General features: G+C 49.9%; 1 protein-coding gene across 1 annotated transcript in view; it reads left to right on the top strand.

Annotated features, from left to right (window-relative positions):
• Positions 1-21,140, top strand: part of Sdk2 (sidekick cell adhesion molecule 2) — a 292,689-nt gene that overhangs the window by 140,984 nt on the left and 130,565 nt on the right. Inside the window, exon 3 of the mRNA XM_031354086.1 lies at positions 20,747-20,853. Coding sequence (XP_031209946.1) covers positions 20,747-20,853 — 107 coding nt within the window. The remainder of the gene's footprint in view (positions 1-20,746; positions 20,854-21,140) is intronic.

The raw sequence follows: 21,140 nt of genomic DNA, 5'->3' as shown, positions 1-21,140 counted from the left end.
GATGGAGCAGAAGAGAAATAGAAGGGAAAGAAGAGGTAGAGAAGGAGGAGGACAGGGAGGGAAAAGAGGAGGGGGTGAGGGGAGAAGGGGTGAGGGGAGAAGAGATGACTAAGTCCCAGACAAGGAAAGTTTGTGCAGAGTCACAATTCAAACACAAATTAGATCAGGATAGGGACCCGTGGAATCATCTGGAATAATTCACGTGCCCACCCACATGTCTTCTCTCTCATTTTTGCCCTCTTTCCCAACGACCGATGGATTTCCCATGGCCAGTCCCTGTAGCCTGGGGACCAGCGGCTGTACCTCTAGACTCCCCAGTGTAGGAAGTGCAGAACATGCAAATGAAGGGCTGGCTGCTCTCCTACAGAGAGGCCGGAGAAAGCTTGTCTCTGATGGACTGAGGCTATTTATTTCTACCACAAAGAAATTTAACATGCAAATTAAGAAGGATTTGATCATCCATCACCCAAAATTGACATGCTTGAGTCTGGCCCGAATCCCTGGTAACTCTCACACATGGATGGGCGTAGGGCGTGTGCGCAAGGTCCACAGGGAGGCCGGGATAGGTGGGCTCCGCCAAAGCCCATATGCTTCTGATCTGGGACCTTTCAAGAACGTGCAAATGAGATGATCATTGATTCTTCCCGCACAGCTGGGCTAGAGAGCACAGCTGTCCTGAGGGGCTCCCTCCTCCCCACCCTTCTTAAGTCTTCTTGTGCCCCATACCCTTGGCTCTCAGCCAGGGCACAGAAATCAATCAAATCTCTCTCACTGTGCTCTAGGCCTGTGCAGACAGGTAGCCAGGAAAAATGCCCAAAAAGTCGACCATGACCATGCTTCCTGGAGCTGTCCTTCTTGTCTGACCCCTCCCCCTCCCTCCCAACTCCTCCTAGAATTTCTCTGATGTCCCCTCCCTGAGGGTTGTTCCCCCACCAAGGCCTTCTGATATCTGCCTTGCGGCTCTAAGTTCAACTCCAGGCTCTTCCTTAGGATTTCCCAAGTCTTCCTTAGGGGCAGCAGAGACTCCTGAGGGTAGTCATGGAACAGGGGTGAGAGACGCCAGAGGGATTTTAGTGGGAACTGCAGAGGCTGAGACATGGGAGAGTATGTGGGCTCAGAATGAGCAAGCGTGGGGGTGGTTCTCAGGCACTAGGAAGCTCAGAAGGCTGGGGAGGAGAGAGAGGTCCTTGTGAGCCCAGGAGGGCTTGAGGGAGAGAAGTCCTTTTTCAGACTCAAAGATAGGAATCAGGACAGATCATTCCCTGAAAGAGCCTGGGCACAGGCCTAAGAGACAACCAGAGGCAATGCAAGGCCTGCAGCCACCATGATCTCTCTCCTTCACCTTAGACTCCTAGAGAATGGGACCCTTGCCTGCGGGAACATGCTTGGCTTGACCGTGAGCTTTGTCTCTAGCCAGAGACATATTGCTGTATCCAAAACCACCCTACACACACACACACACACACACACACACACACACACACACACACACACCAACTTGGTGGCTTAGACAAACTATCATTTCTCTAGGAGTCCCTCCTCGCCTGGCCCCTGGCTAACTCCTGGGGGAGTCCAAGGCTAGCCTCCTCTCCTCATGTGGCCTCTCCTTTCTGACTTGGAGGACTCTGAGTCAGACGGAAAACATGGGGTCCTCATCTCGGAGGCACGTATAGACCCTGCAAATCCATTGAGATCTGTGCCATCACATCCTGGAGGTGGGAGGAGAGGGGGGAGGGAGCACCACAAGACCAGCCCAGATTTAGGACAAGATGGGGACTATGTCCTGGGAAAACTACAGAAAAATACCAGGCTTGCACTCTCCAATCTCTGAGCCTTTTCTCAGGCTTGGCCAGTGTCCAGTGGCTTCACAAGCACCTTTTCCAGATGGTGGCTCCCAGGCAGGTCCCCTTGGGCCTAATTAACACGGTTCTGGTCTACTTCATTCAGAAGTTGCCTCTGAAGTCACCTGCAAGGGTGACTTTGGAGAGTCCAGAGAGAATGTTTGAGTACAACATGGCCTGGGGGTAGAGCAGAGGGGACAGAGGTAATGGGGCTGGTTCTAGATTCTGGCCTGAGAGAGTCCACTCAGGGGGTCAGGGCACAGCCATGGCAGGCAAGCACCTTGGGCCCATTTGCATGTGTGTGAGCTCTACCCCCCCCACCCCCACCCCCCACCCCCCGCAGGCTGCCTGCAGGCCAGGGTTTACCTGGCTGAATGAGCCTCAAGCCAGAACCAGAACCATAAGGAGGACAAACAGCCTTGTTTCTTCCTGGGAAGGCAGATGAATGAGTGAGGAAGTGTAGAGCCAGTAAGAGTGGTGCTGAGTCAGTGAGTCAGAGTCAGATGGCTGGCGGGCAGGCGGGGCGGGCGTGTACGAATGCCTTATGGCAGGCCCTAAGCACACCGCCTGTGTTGTCACACTTAATCCCCGTGGTATGGCTTCAGGCAGGAGCTATGGCACGTTCTGCCACTTGCTCACTGTTAGACCCTGAGGCGTGTTCCTTAACCCCTCTGTGCCTTGGTTTCTTCATCTTCTCCATCTGCCAAATGGAGACACAGCTCTGACATAGGGCGGTTCATAAGGAGGATAGAGAAAGTTAGGAAAGCTTCCTTACTGTGACCCTGCCTTGGGGAGGGAGCCAGGCACTGTGAATAAAGTGTACAGATATACTGTAGTTCAGTGATGCAGAGAGCCAAGATGGCTGATTGAGAAACACAGCCATACCGTGCCACGGGAAGGGTAGGTCACTGCTAACCTTGAGTCTGGTCTGCCTGGGTCAGGAGACTCAGTCTGATTGTACAGTGCCAGGGCTGCTGATGGTGGGCAGGGCTCCAGGGCTCCAGGCAGACCTCCTCCCAGTCTCCACGCCCGCCTGCCAGGCATACTGCGGGGAATTTCTGGAGCCCCTTGGCTCAACCTCCTGGCTTATCAACATTCATTCATCCCATAGACATCTGGCCTAGGGAAGTCGGGAGCCTGGGGCAGCCTAGGGAGCAGAAGCCCTGGGCTGGGAAGGAAGCTGGGCAGAGCAGGGCAAGGTTTATTTTCTCACAGCTCACCCATGCCTACGCAGTACCCACCTCAGTGTAGCTACTGCACACTCACCCCTCCACATGATGCTTAGCGGCAGCTGAAGGATCTACTGCAAGGTTATCCCTGCCCACAGATGCACAAGTTCTCATTCTCTTAAGGTCCCAGGGATCCAGAGATGATGAGGGGAGCAGAGTCGGTAATATTTAACATCATCCCTTCTGTCTCCAGAGGCATCCCCTCTGTGATCTTGGTAGCCGGCTGCAGGAATGGATGGGCCAGAGATGTAGCTGAGGATCAGTACAGCTCTAACCCACGACAGCCACAGAACGGTATTCATCAAATTGTAAGGATGACGGCATCGCTGTACTTGCTGCCATTGTTGCTGTTAATACTCAGAGCCCTACACAGCATCTGGCCATGGAGCGTTCCAGGGAGGGTGGAATGAGTCACAGCGACGATGAGCTATACAGAAAAGCCTATTTCCTGGCTCCTGACTCAGTTTCTGGGGCCCAGCTAAGCCATTGGCAGCCAGTTCTGCTATGATGTAACTTACACGTTCACAAATATCTCCATGCCATGCAAAGTCATGCAAAACTCAGCAAGGCCTGTCGGGGGAGGGGGGAGCATGGCACCCAGCATCTCCATCGGTGGCACACACAGAAAAGGAGAGGTCTCTGATACAGATGGCTGCATGATTTTTGCAAGGGTTCACTGGTTAAACTGATTCTCCGGTTAAAGCAGGAATACTGGAGCAGAGTTGATGCTTTGTTGGAAGGGCTAGAAGTGGGTTTGGGAAGTGGGCGTTGGGAGGAATGTGGCTAGTGAGCTATTGTTCAGTGGTAACAGAAGAGCCATCTAAAATCAAAAGAATGTTGGAACTCAAGTGTATGTGGGTAACACCCTCAGGGGACTGAGGACCCTAAAGGTTTGAATATTTGGTGCAGAAGTGGTTCAGATGGCTCCAGAGTTCAGCACACGTCTGTCATTTCCTGTAGGACCTATATGCTATTAAGTCATGAGCATTCTGTAGGGGTCCTGCCCTGTGCTGAGCATCTATAGGCTATAACCATTGCTTGGGGGAAGAATAGGCTTTTTACTTCAATGATGTAGCTCACACTCTGGTAAATAACCCGTCAAAAGCATGATGAAACTCACTGAAGTGAGCACATGCGCGTGCCCACACACATGGGGACACACACACATACACGTGGACACATACATGCACAAATAAACGTATAAAACGAAATCTTAAATTATCAAAACTTCATAAAAATTGTTGCATAGATGAAAATGTCATAATGTGTACTAATTTTATATCTGTTGCTATGACAGAATACCCTGGAAAAAGCAACATAGCGGAGACATTTATTTGGTTTATACTTCCCAGTTACAATTCTTCAATGCGGGGAAATCAAGATAGATACACAAGAAAGCCAGTCACATCACAGCCCAGAGCACAGAGAGAATAAATACTTGCATGCTTGCTTGCTTGCTTATTCTGATGGATTACTCTACTCTTACACACTTCAGGATGCCCTGCCTAGGGAATGGTGCCACCCACAGTGGGTTAGGTCTCCCCACATCAATTAACTTAGTTATAGCAATCTTTTATTAAGACTCTCTTCCCAGGTGAATCTAGGTTGTGTCAAGTTGGAGATTAAAGCTACTCATTGTATAATGAAACCTATTATTATGTAAATTACTGATAATATATGCCAATAAATAACTTTTGAAACCATGCATATGCATTTCTAAAATGCGCAGGTGCCGATAGCATTTTTCAGTCTTTCTGAAGAATTAGATGAATGTGAATTTTTGAAGCAATCCTTCTAGCCAACCAACCTCTACTTGACTTACTCATGAAGCAGTTGCCCTGATTTTGTCCCATTTTTGAGATGGAGTACCTAAAGTTCAGTCCTTTGTCTGGGGTCACATGCTCCATAGACAATGGAGCAGCTGAAACTGGAGCAAGGGTCAGCCGAGGTCATAGCATAGGCTCTTTAAGACTGGTTCTTTGGAACCCCACCAGAGTCATCTCCAAAGGAGGAAACCGAGGACAGATGAGGCCACACCCCGCCCCTTGTCATCTCCAGGAGCTCTTCTGTCCCAAAGCCTTACTTCTGATCCTCCTCTCTCCAGCCACACCTCGGCCTCTCCCTCATCACAGCCAGTCCAAGGTGGCTAATATCGTCTCATTTGCCTTCCATGTTGAACCCAGGCTGCACCACCCATCACATGGCAGGGCTGGGGAGGTGTGGTCTTCCTCCTATTGACCAATCCCACCGGAGCTTTGAAGACCTTTCCAGCCTAAGCCACCATTCCCCATGGTTTCCAGTATACTCCATGCTAGCCATCGCCCTTTCCCCCAGGCATCTGAAACCACCACACAGACTTCTGGCGACCTCTGGGGCACAAGATTCCAGACCCTACCTCATGTCCAGGAGATGGCTTCCTCCCTTACCCTCTTCATCTGTTTCCTTCCACCAGAGTTCAAACCTATCCAAGGGTCATAAAGCCCCTCTGTGGTCTTTACTCCCCCTGCATGCCTTTTCTATTTCCTGTCCTGGTTCTTCTCTTCAGGCTATGTTCTTGTTATCTTTACATCAACTCGACACAAAAGAGTCATTTGGGAAGAGGGACTCTCAGGTGAGAAAATAGCCCCATACGATTTGCCCGAAGGCGGGTATGAGAGCATATTTTTTTCTTTGCCTGTTTTTTTTTTTTTTTCTTCTTCTTTTTTTGAGACAGGCTTTCTCTGTGTAGCCCTGGCTGTCCTGGAACTCACTCTGTAGACCAGGCTGGCCACAAACTCAGAATTCTACCTGCCTCTGCGTCCCAAGTGCTGGGATTAAAGGCATGTGCCACCCCTGCCTAGCAGGCATGTTTTTCTTAACCAGTGATTGATGTGGGAGGACCCAGAGTGCTGTGAGTGGTGCTACCCCTGGTCACGTGACCTTGCGGTGCTAAGAAAGCAGGCTGAGCAAGCCACAGAGAGCAAGCCAGTAAGCAGTCCCTCCATAGACTCTGTGTCAGCTCCCCCCTTTCAGGTTCCTGCCCTGAGTTCCTGTTCTAGCTTCCCTCAGTGATGGACTTAAAAGTCGTAAGGATTGAAGTAAACCCTTTCCTCTCCAAGTTGCTCTTGGTCATGGGGTTTTATCACATCAGTAGAAACCCTAAGACAGCTCAGGACCTGGTACCCTAACTTTCTCAATTCCTTCTCTCCTCAACCTTCTGTGCCCTACCCCACAACCACCCACCACCAACCGGGGTGTCAGAGTTCTTATTCTGAGTCAAAGACACCTGTCCTTCATCCCAGCCTTCATATGGCACCGTCATGTGACGACTCTCATCTCCCCTCCCTTGTGCCAAAGACCAAACTGGCCTGCCCTTGACTTGACCGCCTCGTCTCCTCTCCACCTGCTGAGTATGAGTCCTGTGACCAGGCTGCTCCATACCAGGCTAGGCAGACCCTTCTGAGGCTCTGTGAGCCACGGCTGGGTACCACTACTCGAATCCATTGCAACACAAGCAGCCACAGATGGTGCAAATCGTACAGAGACACGGGTGAAAGGTTACTTGTGGGCCCTGAGACTCGAAATGTCATGTGATCCTCACCCATTGCAAAATTGTCTTCTTTTGGCTTTGTTCCAAAGCCTACCCATGTTGGGGCTAGATCTGAAGCACTGTGGTTTGCTTGCCTTCTGTATACCTGTCTTAACACCCTTCTCCAATTGCTTTGTGCCGAGGGAAAACCCAAACTCCTTAGCCCAGGAGAGCCTCTGGGGCATGCAGGGCCAGCAGCCCAGCCTCGTCTCTGGCCAAAGCCATGTTGAGTGGCTTCGTTGTCCTGCGCCTGGCTGTCCTACCTCTGTACATCATGCTTGAGCCCTTCATCCTTCCTCACCTCCTCTTCCCTTTCCTTCTGACGACAAATCGACACATCGTCACCAGAGTCTTTCCTTCAGCTGCTCCCAGCTCCCTGTTTCTCCCTCCATCTTTGGCCCTCCCATCACCCCGCCCCTAAAGTCCATCCACCCTAATCTTTCAGCAGTCACAAGGCCAGAACCTCAGTCAGGAGATGATGAGCATCCTTGGGGACCCCCTCGTAATGGAATGAATTAAATCCCATTTTCTCCCAAAATGTGCGATGAGCCTTCAACCCCTGGTACCTCAGAATGAGGTTTCATTTGGAAGTAAGGTCATTGCAAACGTAGTCATCTCAGAGGAGGTCACTGGAGTTAAGGAAGTGACCGACACAATGACACATTTACAAGAAGAAGCTAACAATGGTACAGGAAGAAGCCATATGAAGACAGGCACAGCTTGGAGAGATGCAGCCACAGTGAAGGAACACATGGGAACCACAAGGGTTGGAACAGGCAAGGCAAGGTCCTCCCTGGAGCCTTGGGGTGCAGGGGCTGGTGGTGGTGGGCGCTTGTGTTCCTGCTACACCACGACTTCAAACTCCTGGCCCTCAGTGTTGTAAAAGAAGTTTCTATTGGGCTGAGCCAACAGATTCCTGGCACTTTGTTGCTAGAGCCCAGGCAGACAAATTGGCCCTTGGTTACAATAGAGACCCATGTCCCCAAACAGCTGGCCACTCCATTAGGCACCCTCCTGCTGTGGAGGGAAAGGAGGGCTCCTAGGTATAGGTCTAACCCAGCATGGGAGATAGTTTTCCCTGTAAACCCTGGGGCACGATGAGACTGGCAGGAGATGGCAATGAGGCTGCTCTCAACCCTTCCCATGCTGCCTGGACCGGCCCTTGGCTGCCGAGTCCCGATTTCCAAGTAAGCTCTTTATCAGTGTGCTTTAATCTGATTTCTTTTGTGATCTGCCCTGGAGTGAGGAGGATCATAATGAATCATAATGAATCACAAGCAGGTGCCAGGAGCCCAGGACAAAAGAGTCCTCCTGGCCCTGCGGCAGGAAGCCAGATGGAGGCTTGTGCTTGTGGAAGAAAACCTCCAAGCCAAGCTTCAGAGCCACCAAAGCGGAGCTGAGCGAGGAGCCAGTTTTCAGCTTCTGATTTTGTTTCCTTTTGTTTGGTTGATTTTTAGCATAATAACCATGCCCCCCCATAAGCCTTGGGACTTCTTATTTCCTAATTTGAATGTATCTCCCAACTGAAAGATCTCTGTGTGAATTTCTTGTACCCCAGACAAGCGCTATTGCTCCCCCCCAACCCCCAGCTCTTCATCCTTCATCCTTCAAACTCTTGATAGTTTGCTTGGATACCTCCTGGCTGAGTGACTCGGGAGAAAATACTCAACCTCTCCGAGCCCAGACCTTAGAATGAAGAGATGGATAGTCTCCAGTTCCGCTCAAAACCCAGTTCCACTCCAATTATGGGAGGGGGGCTCCTACTTGTGCTCTGAGCAGAGATGATCCCATCTACCACTGCTGAGTAGCCCCACTCCCAGCCCTCCCCCACCCTTGTCGCCCCTCAGTGGCCGACTTCATTCTTGCTTTCTCAGCCAGCCAGCCAGTTACCAAGTTGAACTGGAAATGTCTCCGCAGGCTCACAGGTTTGAATACTTGGTCTCCAATTGCCATTGCTACTTGGGAGAGTTCTGGAAACTTTGTTGCTGAGAATGAGACCTTGAAGGGCCTCACGGATGATGGCTGATCATCACTTAAAGATGATCCTCAGTGCCTCCTCGCTCTGATTCCTGTCTCCCAGGAGGAGAACAGCCGCCCCTATGATGTTCTACCTAAGCCTGGCTGACCTACCCGCCCTGAGCGGAACTTTCCCAAAGCGTAGATCAAAACAAACCATCGCTTCTTGTCCTCTCCAGTATTTTGGTTACAATGTTGCTGAAGTAACAGAACTCAGCTGGGATTCCCAGACTGATAGATAACAACTTAATGAACTCCTTTTCCATGTTCATTTGAGGGCAGTTAATTGGCCCAGAAGGCCATAGAGTTGATGGACAGCCAGCCCAAGCCAGGCCTGTCACAGTGCTAGCAGCCCTGGCTCAATAACACTGCCAACCCTCTTACTGAAGATCGATCATAGCAACATGGAGTGGGGGGGCGCCTCAGTGTAGCCAAGAGGACAGCTGGAGACATTTCCTCTGCAATGCCGCTTGCATATGAGCCCATGGTGTGCTGCATCGGAACACCGTCTTCCGGGACCAAAGGGACTCAAGACTCCAGACAGAGCTCCCAAGGCATCTACTTCTAAAGAATCCACCTGAGTTGGCAAGATGTTTCGACGCATACAGGGGCTTGCCATCAAGCCTGATGACCTGAGTTTGACACTGGGGGCCCCCCTAAAGTGGAAGAAAGTAGTTATCCCCTAGCCTCCATACACACGCCCACACATGTGCTTGCATTCAATAAATGAATTAATCAATAAATTAATTAAAATATAATTAAAAAATGTTTTAGAGCAACTGGACCTTTCTTCACTTACTTCTACACACTAAAGCCTGTGACCTCCATCCTCCCTCCAGAATCCCCAGTTTTCCTTCCTGTGACCACCTTAGCCTGGAGAAGCCAGCTGTTGTTAGTTCCCTATGGCTGCCATGACAGATTTTCACACAGTTAAGGATTTGGACTTGAAGTTGTAGATTGCTTGCAAGGCATGCTCAGGCTTGTCCCCAGCAAAACACACACACACACACACATGTTCACATACATGTACACATACCCACATACCTTTTAAGTAAGATTATACTTTCGGGGTCCAGATTTAAGATTTTCAGTGTCTCTTTTTAAGATACACTTATTTTTATTTTATGTATATAGACATGTCTATGTACCATATGTATGCAGTGCTCACAGAGGCAAGAAGAAAATTATCAGATTCCCTGGGGCTGGAGTCATGGATAATTCTGAGTATGGGCGTGGAGAATCAGACTTGGGTCCTCTGCAAGAGCAGCCAGTACTCTCGGCTGCTAAGAATCTCTCCAGCCCACCAGAAACTTTTATGGAGACACAAGTCAACCAAAACGTAGCATAAAGTAGTACACTTCTGAGCTTGGGGGATGAGCATTGACATCTTTGAAGCATCTCTGGCCTTCCCTACTCATCTAGAGATTAAGCACAGGACAAGTTGAGAGATGAGAGACATGGCCCTGGGGAATATATTCATTGCTTTTCTTCTTGCTGTGACCAAATTCCTCATAGTCACAACTTATGAAGGACTCAGTTTAGCTCCCAGTTCAGGGGATTCAGAGGGCACAGTGGCTGGTGGCTCTGTCTATGGTTGCAGTTTGGTGTACCTTAGTGAAGCAGGAAGCAAGGCATCCAGGCTAGAAGTGGGGCCGAGCTCTAAGCTCCAAAGCTCTGCTCGTGTTGTAGTGTGAGAAATGTTCTCCATAGGCTCGTGCATTTGAACACTTGGTCCCTAGCTTGTGGCACCATTTGGGGAGGTTATGGAACTTTTTGGAGGTGGAGCCTTGCTGGAGAAAGTACATCAACGTCACTCTGAGCCAGCTTTGATGTTCTATGGCTAGGCCCTACACTGTCTCTCTGTCTGTCATTCATTTGCACCCATCTTCCATGGTGTACTTCTGGGCTAGACTTCACCTCCTAAAAGGTCTACAAATACAATGCCACCTGTTGGGGACAGAGTGTTCAAATACTCTGAGGGGGACATTTCACATTCAAAACCATAGCAGGGAGACATGTGCCAGTAAACAAGATGGTAATTTCAGTTGTGATGAACACAGCAGCTCAGGCAAACGAGGACCCTAAGGGATGGCGGGGAGAATTTCCGGAAAGGGCCCTGGAGGAGATGCCTTGGCTGTGAATGCAGAGGTGTGTTCCAAGATGAGATGCAGCATCTGGAGAGGGGAGCCAGCTGCTTTTACCCAAAGCTGCCAGACGAGTGATTGTTCAAAGCCTGAGGATGTGCTATTTGGGGCCTTCCACATCCTAGACACTGGGCAGGGTCTTCCAGAGCCCTGAGGCCTAGCCCAGTCCCTGCTTACTGTGGCTACCCAGGAAACGACACATGGCGGCCAATGCCTATATCCCCCGCTTCATCCTGAGAGGATACTCTCGGGATGTGCAAAGTATCTACCTCTCCACATGCCTCTGTGGACCAGCAGGGGTGTATCAACCAACACCACTGCCGGGCCCAGTATCTGCTTGTCCCCATGTCTCGAAGATGGTACATTATTTGAAGTTCAACTTAGAAATAGACTCCATAAGATCTGTGTGTAATAGTATATCTCATATGTGAGATTTCAGATGGGAACGTGAAGGCTATGAGGTCTCACGGTCTGAAACTAGAGACCGGAAAAAAAAAAAAAGATAGGTGTGTAAAACTCACAAGTATGAAGTCTTAAGCTCGAAAAAGAAAGATAGGTGTGTAAAACTCACAAGTAGGAAGTCGTAAGCTCGGGAAGTAGGAAACCAGGGAGGCCACTCTTGTACAAGCCCGAGGGCCCACGCTCCAAGAACTCTGGTGTCTGCAGCCAGGGGGAGGTAGACAACCCAGCTCACAACAGATCCATTCCCTCCTTTCTTCACCATTTCCTTCTGCTATGACAGCTCTCAAGGACCAGGGAATGCCTAGTCATGTTGGTCAGGGTAGTCCCCTTGACTCCGTCCTCCAGTTCAAATGTTGGTCTCTCCCTAACTCATCCTCACAGACACCCAGACTCAGGGGATGCCAGCTTGCTGTGTGGCAGTTATCCTCAGCGTCAACTTGTCTGGATTTGGAATCACTAGGAGACACACCTCTGGGCAGCAGGGGTTTGGCAGAGGTCTCACTGAAGGAAGCAGATCCTTCCAGAGTATGGGTGGGTACCGTCTCATGGGGTCCCAGGCTGACTAAAAAGGAGAGAGCAAGCTGAGCACCAGCAGCCATCTTTCTGACTCCTGGCTGCAAAGAGTGTGACCAACTGTCTCATGATCCTCCCACGCACGGGTGCCTTCCCTGTCATGATGCACTGTGTCCTCTCAGACTGTGCGCCGACATGGATCCAGCCTCTCTTAGGGTTTGTTTTTTTCAAGTATTTGGTCACAGTAATGAGAAGAGGGACTAACCCTGGGTATCCCTTAGCCTGGTCAGGTTGACTTCGGCAATCAGTTGTCAGCCGCATAAGTTCCCACCCTGTCCACAGTGAACATCATTCTCACATCTTCCATGGCTCAGGAAGAACCTGCCGGGCTCATGCTCCCCCACACACACACACACACACTTCCGAGGGCCACTCTGACCATCCAAATGTCCATCTGAGACCCTCTCTAGCTTCCCAAGGATTCTGGTCGACCTTGTTTCCCACCGGCCATCTTGCCGTACTCCCATTTCCTTCCATAGATTCCTCATCAACAGGTTGCTTCCGCCCCGGCCAGAATGCAGCACCCTTCCCCAGAGCCCACGGCAGGAGACAGTTGTGGGTGCCAGGCTCTCACCTGAGCCCCGTGAGGGAATTACAACACGGGACCAAGACTGCTGAAAATAGAAGAGCGGAAATCATTGCTCTCAAATTGTCCCTCAGGTTCTTGCCATGACGTCAGCACCAGACTCCCTGTGCTCCCTCGTCCTCCCTCTCTCCTCCCCTCCTACTCCCTCCCTCTCCCTTCCTCCCTTGTTTTCTATCCTTCCCCTCCCCTACTCCCCACCACAATCCCAACTCTCTGAGCTAAGGCTTTGTGGAGCTGCTTTCAGCTTCAGTGTGATTTTATCATCGAACACAGTGACCCCAGCTCTCTCAACCCTCTCCCTTCCTTGGCCTCCCCTTCTGCCACCGAAAGACACCCGCTACAGGGCGGTAGGGAGATGACTCAGTGGATTAAGGCACCTAGAGCTGGCTTCAACCCTGGGGGGCCCAGGTGGTGGAAGAAGAGAACTGACTCCTGCCAGTTGTCCTCTGACCTCACACACATGCATGAGTACCCAAAGAAATGAATAGAAAGTATAATTTAATGTTTTTAAAAGGCTCAGGGCAGGCTGCACACAAGCCACCCAGCACCTTCATCCCAAGCATCCCTCATATTACCATCTTCTGGATCCAGTTCTTAGCCTGCTCAGAAAATCCCCCTCCTTCTGGGCACGATGCCCCATGTCCGTAACCCCCGCACTCAGAACCTGACTCTGGAGAACTGCAATTGGTTCTGGCAAGCCCCGGGCTGCAGAAGCGTGTCTGAGAGCTGAGCTTAGTGGTGAGTGCCTTTTATCCCAGCGCTCTGAGGCAGAGGCAAGCAGATCTCTGTGAGTTCTAAAGGGTAGCCAGGGCACTGTCTCAAAAAAAGAAGAGGAGAAACAAGAGCCCACTTGCCACCCTCGTTCACGGTTCTCCAAGAGCAGGCAAACTGTCCTTCAAAGTGAACCCCGGGGATGAAGGGCTCCGAGTTCCCGTGTGCGCATCCATTTGGGGCTCCTTTGCATGCTGGACTGCCCCGACACTCTGTGATCCGCACAAGCTAATCTCTGTCTCTGGGGCCGTCTTTCACCTGTGGACAGAGAGAGGTTCATATGAGCTGTGCCTCATACAGTGTTCCAGCGTTGGCGTGAGTTGGTGGTATGTGTTGTGGTCTGGGGACACTGGTGTTTCTTGCAGCCGTGGCAGCTATTGTGGGGTGTAAGCTGCATGGCTGTGTATTGATACCGCTCCGCATGTGTCCATGGCTCCCTGTGAGTCGAAGAGCCTTCCTTCCTGAAGACCTTTTACAAAAACCAATGCCCAGGGGGCTGGAAAGATGGCTCCATCAGCTAAGAGTTCATACTGCTCTTTCAGAGGGACCCAAGTTTGAATCCTGTAATCCATGTCAGGCAGCTCACAAACCACCTGTTGTGATCGGCTCCACCAGATTCCACACCCTCTTTGGACCTCTACAGGTACCCACACAAGCCTGCACTCAAATACACACATGTGTAACTGATGATAATGATGATGATGATGATGATGATGATGATGATGATGATGATGATGATAAATAATAATAAATAATAAAAACAAAAGCCAACTCCATTGCTTACTGGCCAGGCCCCATACATCTTTGTCCCCTGAGTCATAAACAGGCTGAGGACACATGCATTCACCAACATGCACATAAGCAATCACCTGTATGCATACATGTACTTACACAGGCATGCACCTACACACATGTATACACACACACACACACACACATATGCATGCGCACGCACACACACACTATGGCACTTGCTACCTAATGCCCAAACCCTATGAGAAGAGAACAGGAAATCTCACCCCAGAGCCTAGTTGCTCAACACTGACCTTGAAACATGTCAGCCTCAGCCTTCTGTCAGCAGGTGTCAGGCACAGGGTTGCTGCTGACCCCCAGTGGACATGGTGACCCTCTGAACATGGTCCGCATGAGAAAAAGAGGCCCAGGATGAGCAGGTGCTCATGCGTGTGTGCACAATGTGTGTCTGTGAGTTCGCAGGCTGCTGGGTTCCCTGACCGTGTGCATATGTACACAGTGGTGTGTACAAATGTCTGTGGCTGTGCGGGAGTACACTCTGTGTGTGGCATGTGTGCCACACATGTGCACGTGCACACACACCCTTCCTCCACGTGAGCATCTGGCATGCATCTCCAGGCATCTGATTTATTAACCAGGACAATACAAGGAGAGCTCGCCTATTATTTCTGGTGTCCGCATCAATTCCTGACAGCTTCGTGGAATTGAAATATCTTATTTAATGTGAGTAAGAATCATTTTCAATATCAACTGTGACACCCAAGGACTCCAACCAAAAAGGGCATTGTGTGCTCCGCCAAGCACTGGAAATGACGCAGCTCTCGTTGGGCAATTATTTGCTAGGTTTCTTGTCTCTTGTCTCTTAAAAATCCAGTTATCTGTGGCGGTCCCTCCCCACTATGGCTCCACTGGTCAGTCTCCCCCAACCCTCCTGCTCATCTAGAAGAGTAGACTGAGGGGCGGGGTCCCACTGGGTTAAAATCAGTCTTACAGACATCAAAAGAGCAGTGCATTCTTGAGGTGGCTTCCTGCCCAGCCCCAAACCTCTTCCCTTCATCTCTCTACCTCCCAGCTCCCTTGGGTCAGCTAATTGAGAAAAAGCAAAGTCCCCCCTGTCCAGATGGGTACCATGCTCCGCAGCTCTGACAAAGCCCAAGGCAGCTCTGGATGGGCAATGGGAAGATCTCTAAACAGCCACAGAGCAGGAGGCCCAGTTTGCCTGATTATAAAGGAGAGGGAGCGGACACTTGAATTTGCTCTCATATGCTTAAAGAAGTTTCAAACACATATTTGAGAAGCTCCTGACTGTGAGCTCCTCCACATGTGGATTACAGGTCATCAGTGACCGGCAGCTGAAGTGTAAGGAGCGTGACACCACCTACTATATGTTTTCTGTTGCGTTCTTTGAGTTTTGATTCATGTGGGGAAACTTTATAATAAAATAAGCAAACCTTTGAATAGACTGGAGCTGGGTGAATCCATGTGTGCAGAGCCAGCCTCAGGCTCCTCTTCCTTGAGAATCAAAGGGAAGTGACTAGGCTAAGGGCTTAGAAGCCAGAAGGAAGTCTGAGCTTTCCTGGTGCTTAGAACAGGGACGTATCACACCCTTTTCTCGGTCCTCCCCTCTGAGTCTCCCCATGTCCATCCAGAACCTTCCACCAGTGGCCCGTCCATTTGCTCTCTCATTCAACAGGCTTTTGTGTGGAAGCTGCCCTGTGCCTGGAGATGCTCACATCTAAGATGGCCACCTTCGCACCCATTTTACAGATAGGGATGTTGAGGAGCAAAAGCTTCTGTAGCTCATCCAAATGAACAGAAGTGAAAGTCTAACCTGCATCTCCCCTGCAGGAGAGTCCCGGCACTGGTCTAACCTGCATCTCCCCTGCAGGAGAGTCCCGGCACTGGTCTAACCTGCATCTCCCCTGCAGGAGAGTCCCGGCACTGGTCTCCCTCACCATATTTTCTCTTAGTGTGGCAGGGGCCACTGGGAGCTGTTCATTCATGAGATTTCAACCATGATTGTTCCTAATGGACTTGCCTGGCTCTTCTGCTTCCTTGCTGGCCAAGTGGCCACAGGTGGATGGTGTAGACAACAGAGCTGTGGTGTAAGAGTGTGTGTGTGTGTGTGTGTGTGTGTGTGTGTGTGTGTGTGTGTGTGTCCTGGCAGCCATAACAGGAGACATGGTGACAATAACAAATATGGTTATTGTCATTACTGGGGCTGCTTATAGTGTGTGCTGAGTTTGCAAAGCAAGACCCTGGCTAAGTGACTCCCTCCCATCCCAGACAGGGTGACAAAAGCTGCATGCTGCTGCTGTGACTAGGGCTCCCCTGGTAGGGAAGCAGTGAGTAGCAGGGCTACTTTAAATAAGGGCACCTGCAAGCCTGAGATAGGTCTCGGGGGCTGGAGCAGTACCATGCAGGGAGTCAGCCAGAGGAAGGCGGCAGGAGTGACTGAGACAGGGCTCCACCTGCTCTGCCGGGCCAGGGAGCACACCTACCCTCAGCTACAGGAAACAGAAGGGCATCCCCCAGGGCTGAAGAGAACATAGATGTCAGTCTTCAGCAGACATTGGGTTTCATTAAAGTTTAAGTTTCACCACACATCACTGACATTGGCAAACAAATTCAGCTTGAACGAGTCCCTGGGGCCTTTTTTGTAATGTGTACTTAAATTCTATGCACAAAGTAGCACTTTTTAAATTTTATCTGTAAAATAAAAGCAACCTGTGTATACGATAAAGATGGTTCCAGCGCCATAGAAAAACATACAATCAAAGAAGTACACGTATCCCTCTCCCAATTGCAGTCCTGGACTCTTCTCCCAAAAGAGAAATAATGCGTTATTGATATACCATCTCAAAAACATCTGTGTACCTGTGTGTGGGGTTCAGGCAATCACACATGCACATACAAATGAGTATTAGAATACACTTATGCATGCAAACATACACACAGACACACATATATATATACATATATATTTACTGTTTCAATTTACCCAAATGATATAATACCAAATAATGTCCTAACATGTACTATATTTTTAACTTGGGAATGGGGGACCAATCTAGGTTGTTTTTATTGTGTCAGTTTGCATAATCCAAAATTAAAGATCTGATAACATTTCACCAAATAGCAACACCCAGGGATACATTGTCTCCTTGCTCCTAACTGTCAGCTCTGCGGTTGTTAGCCCCACACACAACCTTGTACTTGTGTTTTGATTCATGTAACTCTGCCGTCTCCCTGCTTTGATTTCCTTTCCTCGCTCTGGGTGTCTTGGAGACTTTTCTATTTCATCCCACACAGGTGTTCTTCTCTCACTCAGGAACCCAGCATCATTTATTGATCTAATTCAGGTTTGATGGACATGTCTGTTGCTTCCTCTTTCTCTTTGTTTATCTCTGCTATCGAAAGCAGTGACACAGCGAACATCCTTGTACATATTTTTTTTTTCTGTCTCACTGTTGCGAGCCACCTCCAGGGAGTGCAAGTTCTTGTCAAAGAATCTACGTGTTTTAATTGCCGTAGATTTTTGCCCCAAAGAACGGACCAATTCCCAGTGCCACAGCAAACCTACAGTCATGTGTTCCCTTTTCCCTTCCTCTTCCCCTCCCCTCACTTCCTCCCCTTCCTCTTTCCCCTCCCCCTCCTCTCTCCCCTCTGTCCTTCCCTTCTCCCTCCTCCTCCCCTCCCTCTACCCTTCATTCTTGTGTTTTGGCAATCTGACATGCAAATGGGTCTTGCTCTGATGTGATTCCTTTCATTATCTTAGAAGCCAAGGATCTTTGCATGAATTTCTCAGCCATTTCTCATTATTTTCCTCCCCCTGGTGTCTTTTTTAACAGTATCAGATTTCACTCTTTCCCTTTTATTTATGATCATTGTGAGCAGGGTGTATATAGGGAGTGAGCATCTGCATAAACACACAGATGGGAGTGTGAAGTCCTCTCCTTCTACCTTCACCTGGGTTCTGGAGACCGGATACAGGTCCTCAGGACTCAACAGGGGAAGGTGCTAGGAGACCGGACACAGGTCCTCAGGACTCACCAGGGGAAGGTGCTAGGAGACTGGACACAGGTCCTCAGGACTCACGCGGGGAAGGAGACTGGACACGGGTCCTCAGGACTCACCAGGGGAAGGTGCTAGGAGACTGGACACAGGTCCTCAGGACTCACGCGGGGAAGGAGACTGGACACGAGTCCTCAGGACTCACCAGGGGAAGGTGCTAGGAGACTGGACACAGGTCTAGGACTCACCCAGGGAAGGAGACTGGACACGGGTCCTCAGGACTCACCCGGGGAAGGTACTAGGAGTCTGGACACGGGTCTAGGACTCACCCAGGGAAGGAGACTGGACACGGGTCCTCAGGACTCACCCGGGGAAGGTGCTAGGAGACTGGACACGGGTCCTCAGGACTCACCAGGGGAAGGTGCTAGGAGACTGGACACGGGTCCTCAGGACTCACCAGGGGAAGGTGCTAGGAGACTGGACATGGGTCTCAGGACTCACCAGGGGAAGGTGCTAGGAGACCAGACACAGGTCCTCAGGACTCACCAGGGGAAGGTGCTAGGAGACTGGACACAGGTCTCAGGACTCACCAGGGGAAGGTGCTAGGAGACTGGACATGGGTCTCAGGACTCACCAGGGGAAAGTGCCAGGCCTTTCTATTTATTTCTCCCTCTCCAGCACTTGACAATATTATTACTTTCTATTTTATAATGCTTTCTGCTTGATTCCATTTTCTCCTTGGTTGGTGGGCTTTAATGATCTTGGCAAAGTTAAAAAATTACACTCTTGTGTAGATCCACATTTGTAAAGTGCTACTTGTCCACAGTACCCAAGAGTCGGGAACTGCTGAGCGAGACAGGAAAAGCCACAGATGGTGCCATCATTGGGAAGGTGAGGATGATGGTGACAGTGTGGTGTTGTGGGGAGGAGAAGATGGTAATCATAATGATGTCAATGGAGATGATGATAATCATGGTGGTGGTAGCGGTGATGATGGTGGTGATAGCAATGGGACGATGATGATGGAGAGGATGGTAACCATGATGATAACAGGGTAGCAATAGAAATAATAATGATGGAGTAATGATTATGGCAATGGTGGTTGTGGTAAAGATGTTGGCACTGGTAGTGGTGATGATGGTGATGATGATGGTAATGATGAGGAGATGGCAAGAATGATAATGGCGCCAATAGTGGTGAAAATGTTTATGATAATGGTAACAGTGATGGCGGTGATGATGGTTAATGGTGATTATAATGATAATGGTAATTATCCTAATAATTATGGTAACAATGGTGATGTGTTGATGATGGTAACAGTTATGGTGAAGTGACGATGATGATGATGATGATGATGATGATGATAATGATGATGATGGTGATGGTGGTGGTGGTGGTGGTGAGAAATGATGGTGATGGTAATAATCGCAATGCTGATGGTGGTGATGGTGATATCAACAGTGATGGTAGTGAATGTGGTGATGATGGTGTTGGTGATGATGGTGATTGTTATAGCAATGATGGTGATGGTGGTGGAGGTGACAATGACTATGGTGACAATGAGGATGCAATGATGATGGTGGGGGTGGCATGGGTGGTGATGATGATGATTATGGTGGCAGTGACAGTGGCAATGATGGTAGTGGTGAGTGATTATGATAATGGTGACGGTTATGACAATAGAGATGGTGATGAATATGATAGTAATGTAGTGACAGTGATGATGGTGGTGGTGGTGGTGGTGGTGGTGGTGGTGGTGATGGTAGTTATGACGATGCAGTGATGGTGATGACGGTGACGGTGGTGACAGTGATGGTAATGACGGTGATGGTGGTGATAATGGTAGCCGTGACAATGATAACAATGATGGTGAGTCCAGACCACACTCTTATAAAAGTGGCAATTCCTATGAGTAAACTACTACATTCCAGCCTTGGCATACCCTGGAAATAGATGGTTTTCAAATAGTCCATCAAAGTAGCTGGACAAACTCAAGGACCCTGAGAACTGGGAAAGATATCAGTGATCCTAACTCCTCTTTCTTCTGAGGACCCTGCTGGACTATTGCCTAACAATGCAAAAGGAAATCTCTCAGGGCCGCCATTCCCACCAACATCGGAAAGTCCCCGCATGCCTAGCGCCTCACTGTTAGGAGCCCCTTCAGCCTCTTCACTGACCTGCATCCACCTGCGCTCCAGCCACCAGCCTACGAGTGCCAGCTCTGTGGTTCTGAGGGTGACGAGTGCCTGATACGCTGATTGAAGGTTTGGCACCGAGTCAGGCACATGGGTGAGGGCCAAGCCCGCCGGCTCAGGAGGCTCTGTCCCAGCTCCACTGTGCAGCACTGTATGGGAAGAGGAGGGAGAACACTTGGGGAGACGTGTAAATTTCCCTGCCTCTCTCACCTGTCTCTTCTGATTAATACTTACAACATAGCTCTGCACCTGGCCAAAAACCAAATGTCCCTGTCTTTCTCAATGAGTCATAAGAAAGAGGGGATAACAGCCTCTAACAGAGACGCCTAGGAGGTGTGGCCATGGGCAGGGAGGCATGGCTGTTAGCAGGGAGGTGTGGTCATGGGTAGAATCCAAGACTTTAAACTGAATCCTACACAGCTGAGCAAATTCCTGTAGCTTGTTGGACGGACCACATCCTACTGGTAAGGACCTTGCTGGAATCTCATATTCAGAATAAGGTGACCCCGTGACCTTTGACCCCGAGCCCAACTTGACCTCTGTACCTCTGAAACCACCTACTTTACTTAATTGGCTGTCTCATCTGTCCCCCAGGTATATGATTACCAGCCTGGACCGCACCCACGCTGGCTTCTACCGCTGCATCGTGCGAAACCGGATGGGGGCCCTGCTCCAGCGACAGACTGAGGTCCAGGTGGCCTGTAAGTACAGTGTGGGACTGGGACAATATTCCTGCTGCCTACTACCCTTCCTGCACAGAAAAGCCAATCCTTTCTTGTTACATCTGGTAGAACCTAGGCCCTGAGAGGGCATGGGAGCTCTATAGTGTCACATAGCATCTTTCTGTGACAAGACTAGAGAGTCGAGTACTCCCTGGCACTTTGACCTGACGCTGTCATTCTCTAGCTCATTCAGTGGGAGCATTGGTAGCCTTGACTTTAGCGTCCTCCAGAGTGCTCATCTGAGCAATGATAACATAGGGTTCCCA

The sequence above is a fragment of the Mastomys coucha genome, unplaced genomic scaffold (genome assembly GCF_008632895.1).
Source record: "Mastomys coucha isolate ucsf_1 unplaced genomic scaffold, UCSF_Mcou_1 pScaffold5, whole genome shotgun sequence".
Lineage (NCBI taxonomy): Eukaryota > Metazoa > Chordata > Mammalia > Rodentia > Muridae > Mastomys > Mastomys coucha.
This window is presented reverse-complemented; position numbering and strand designations above follow the sequence as displayed.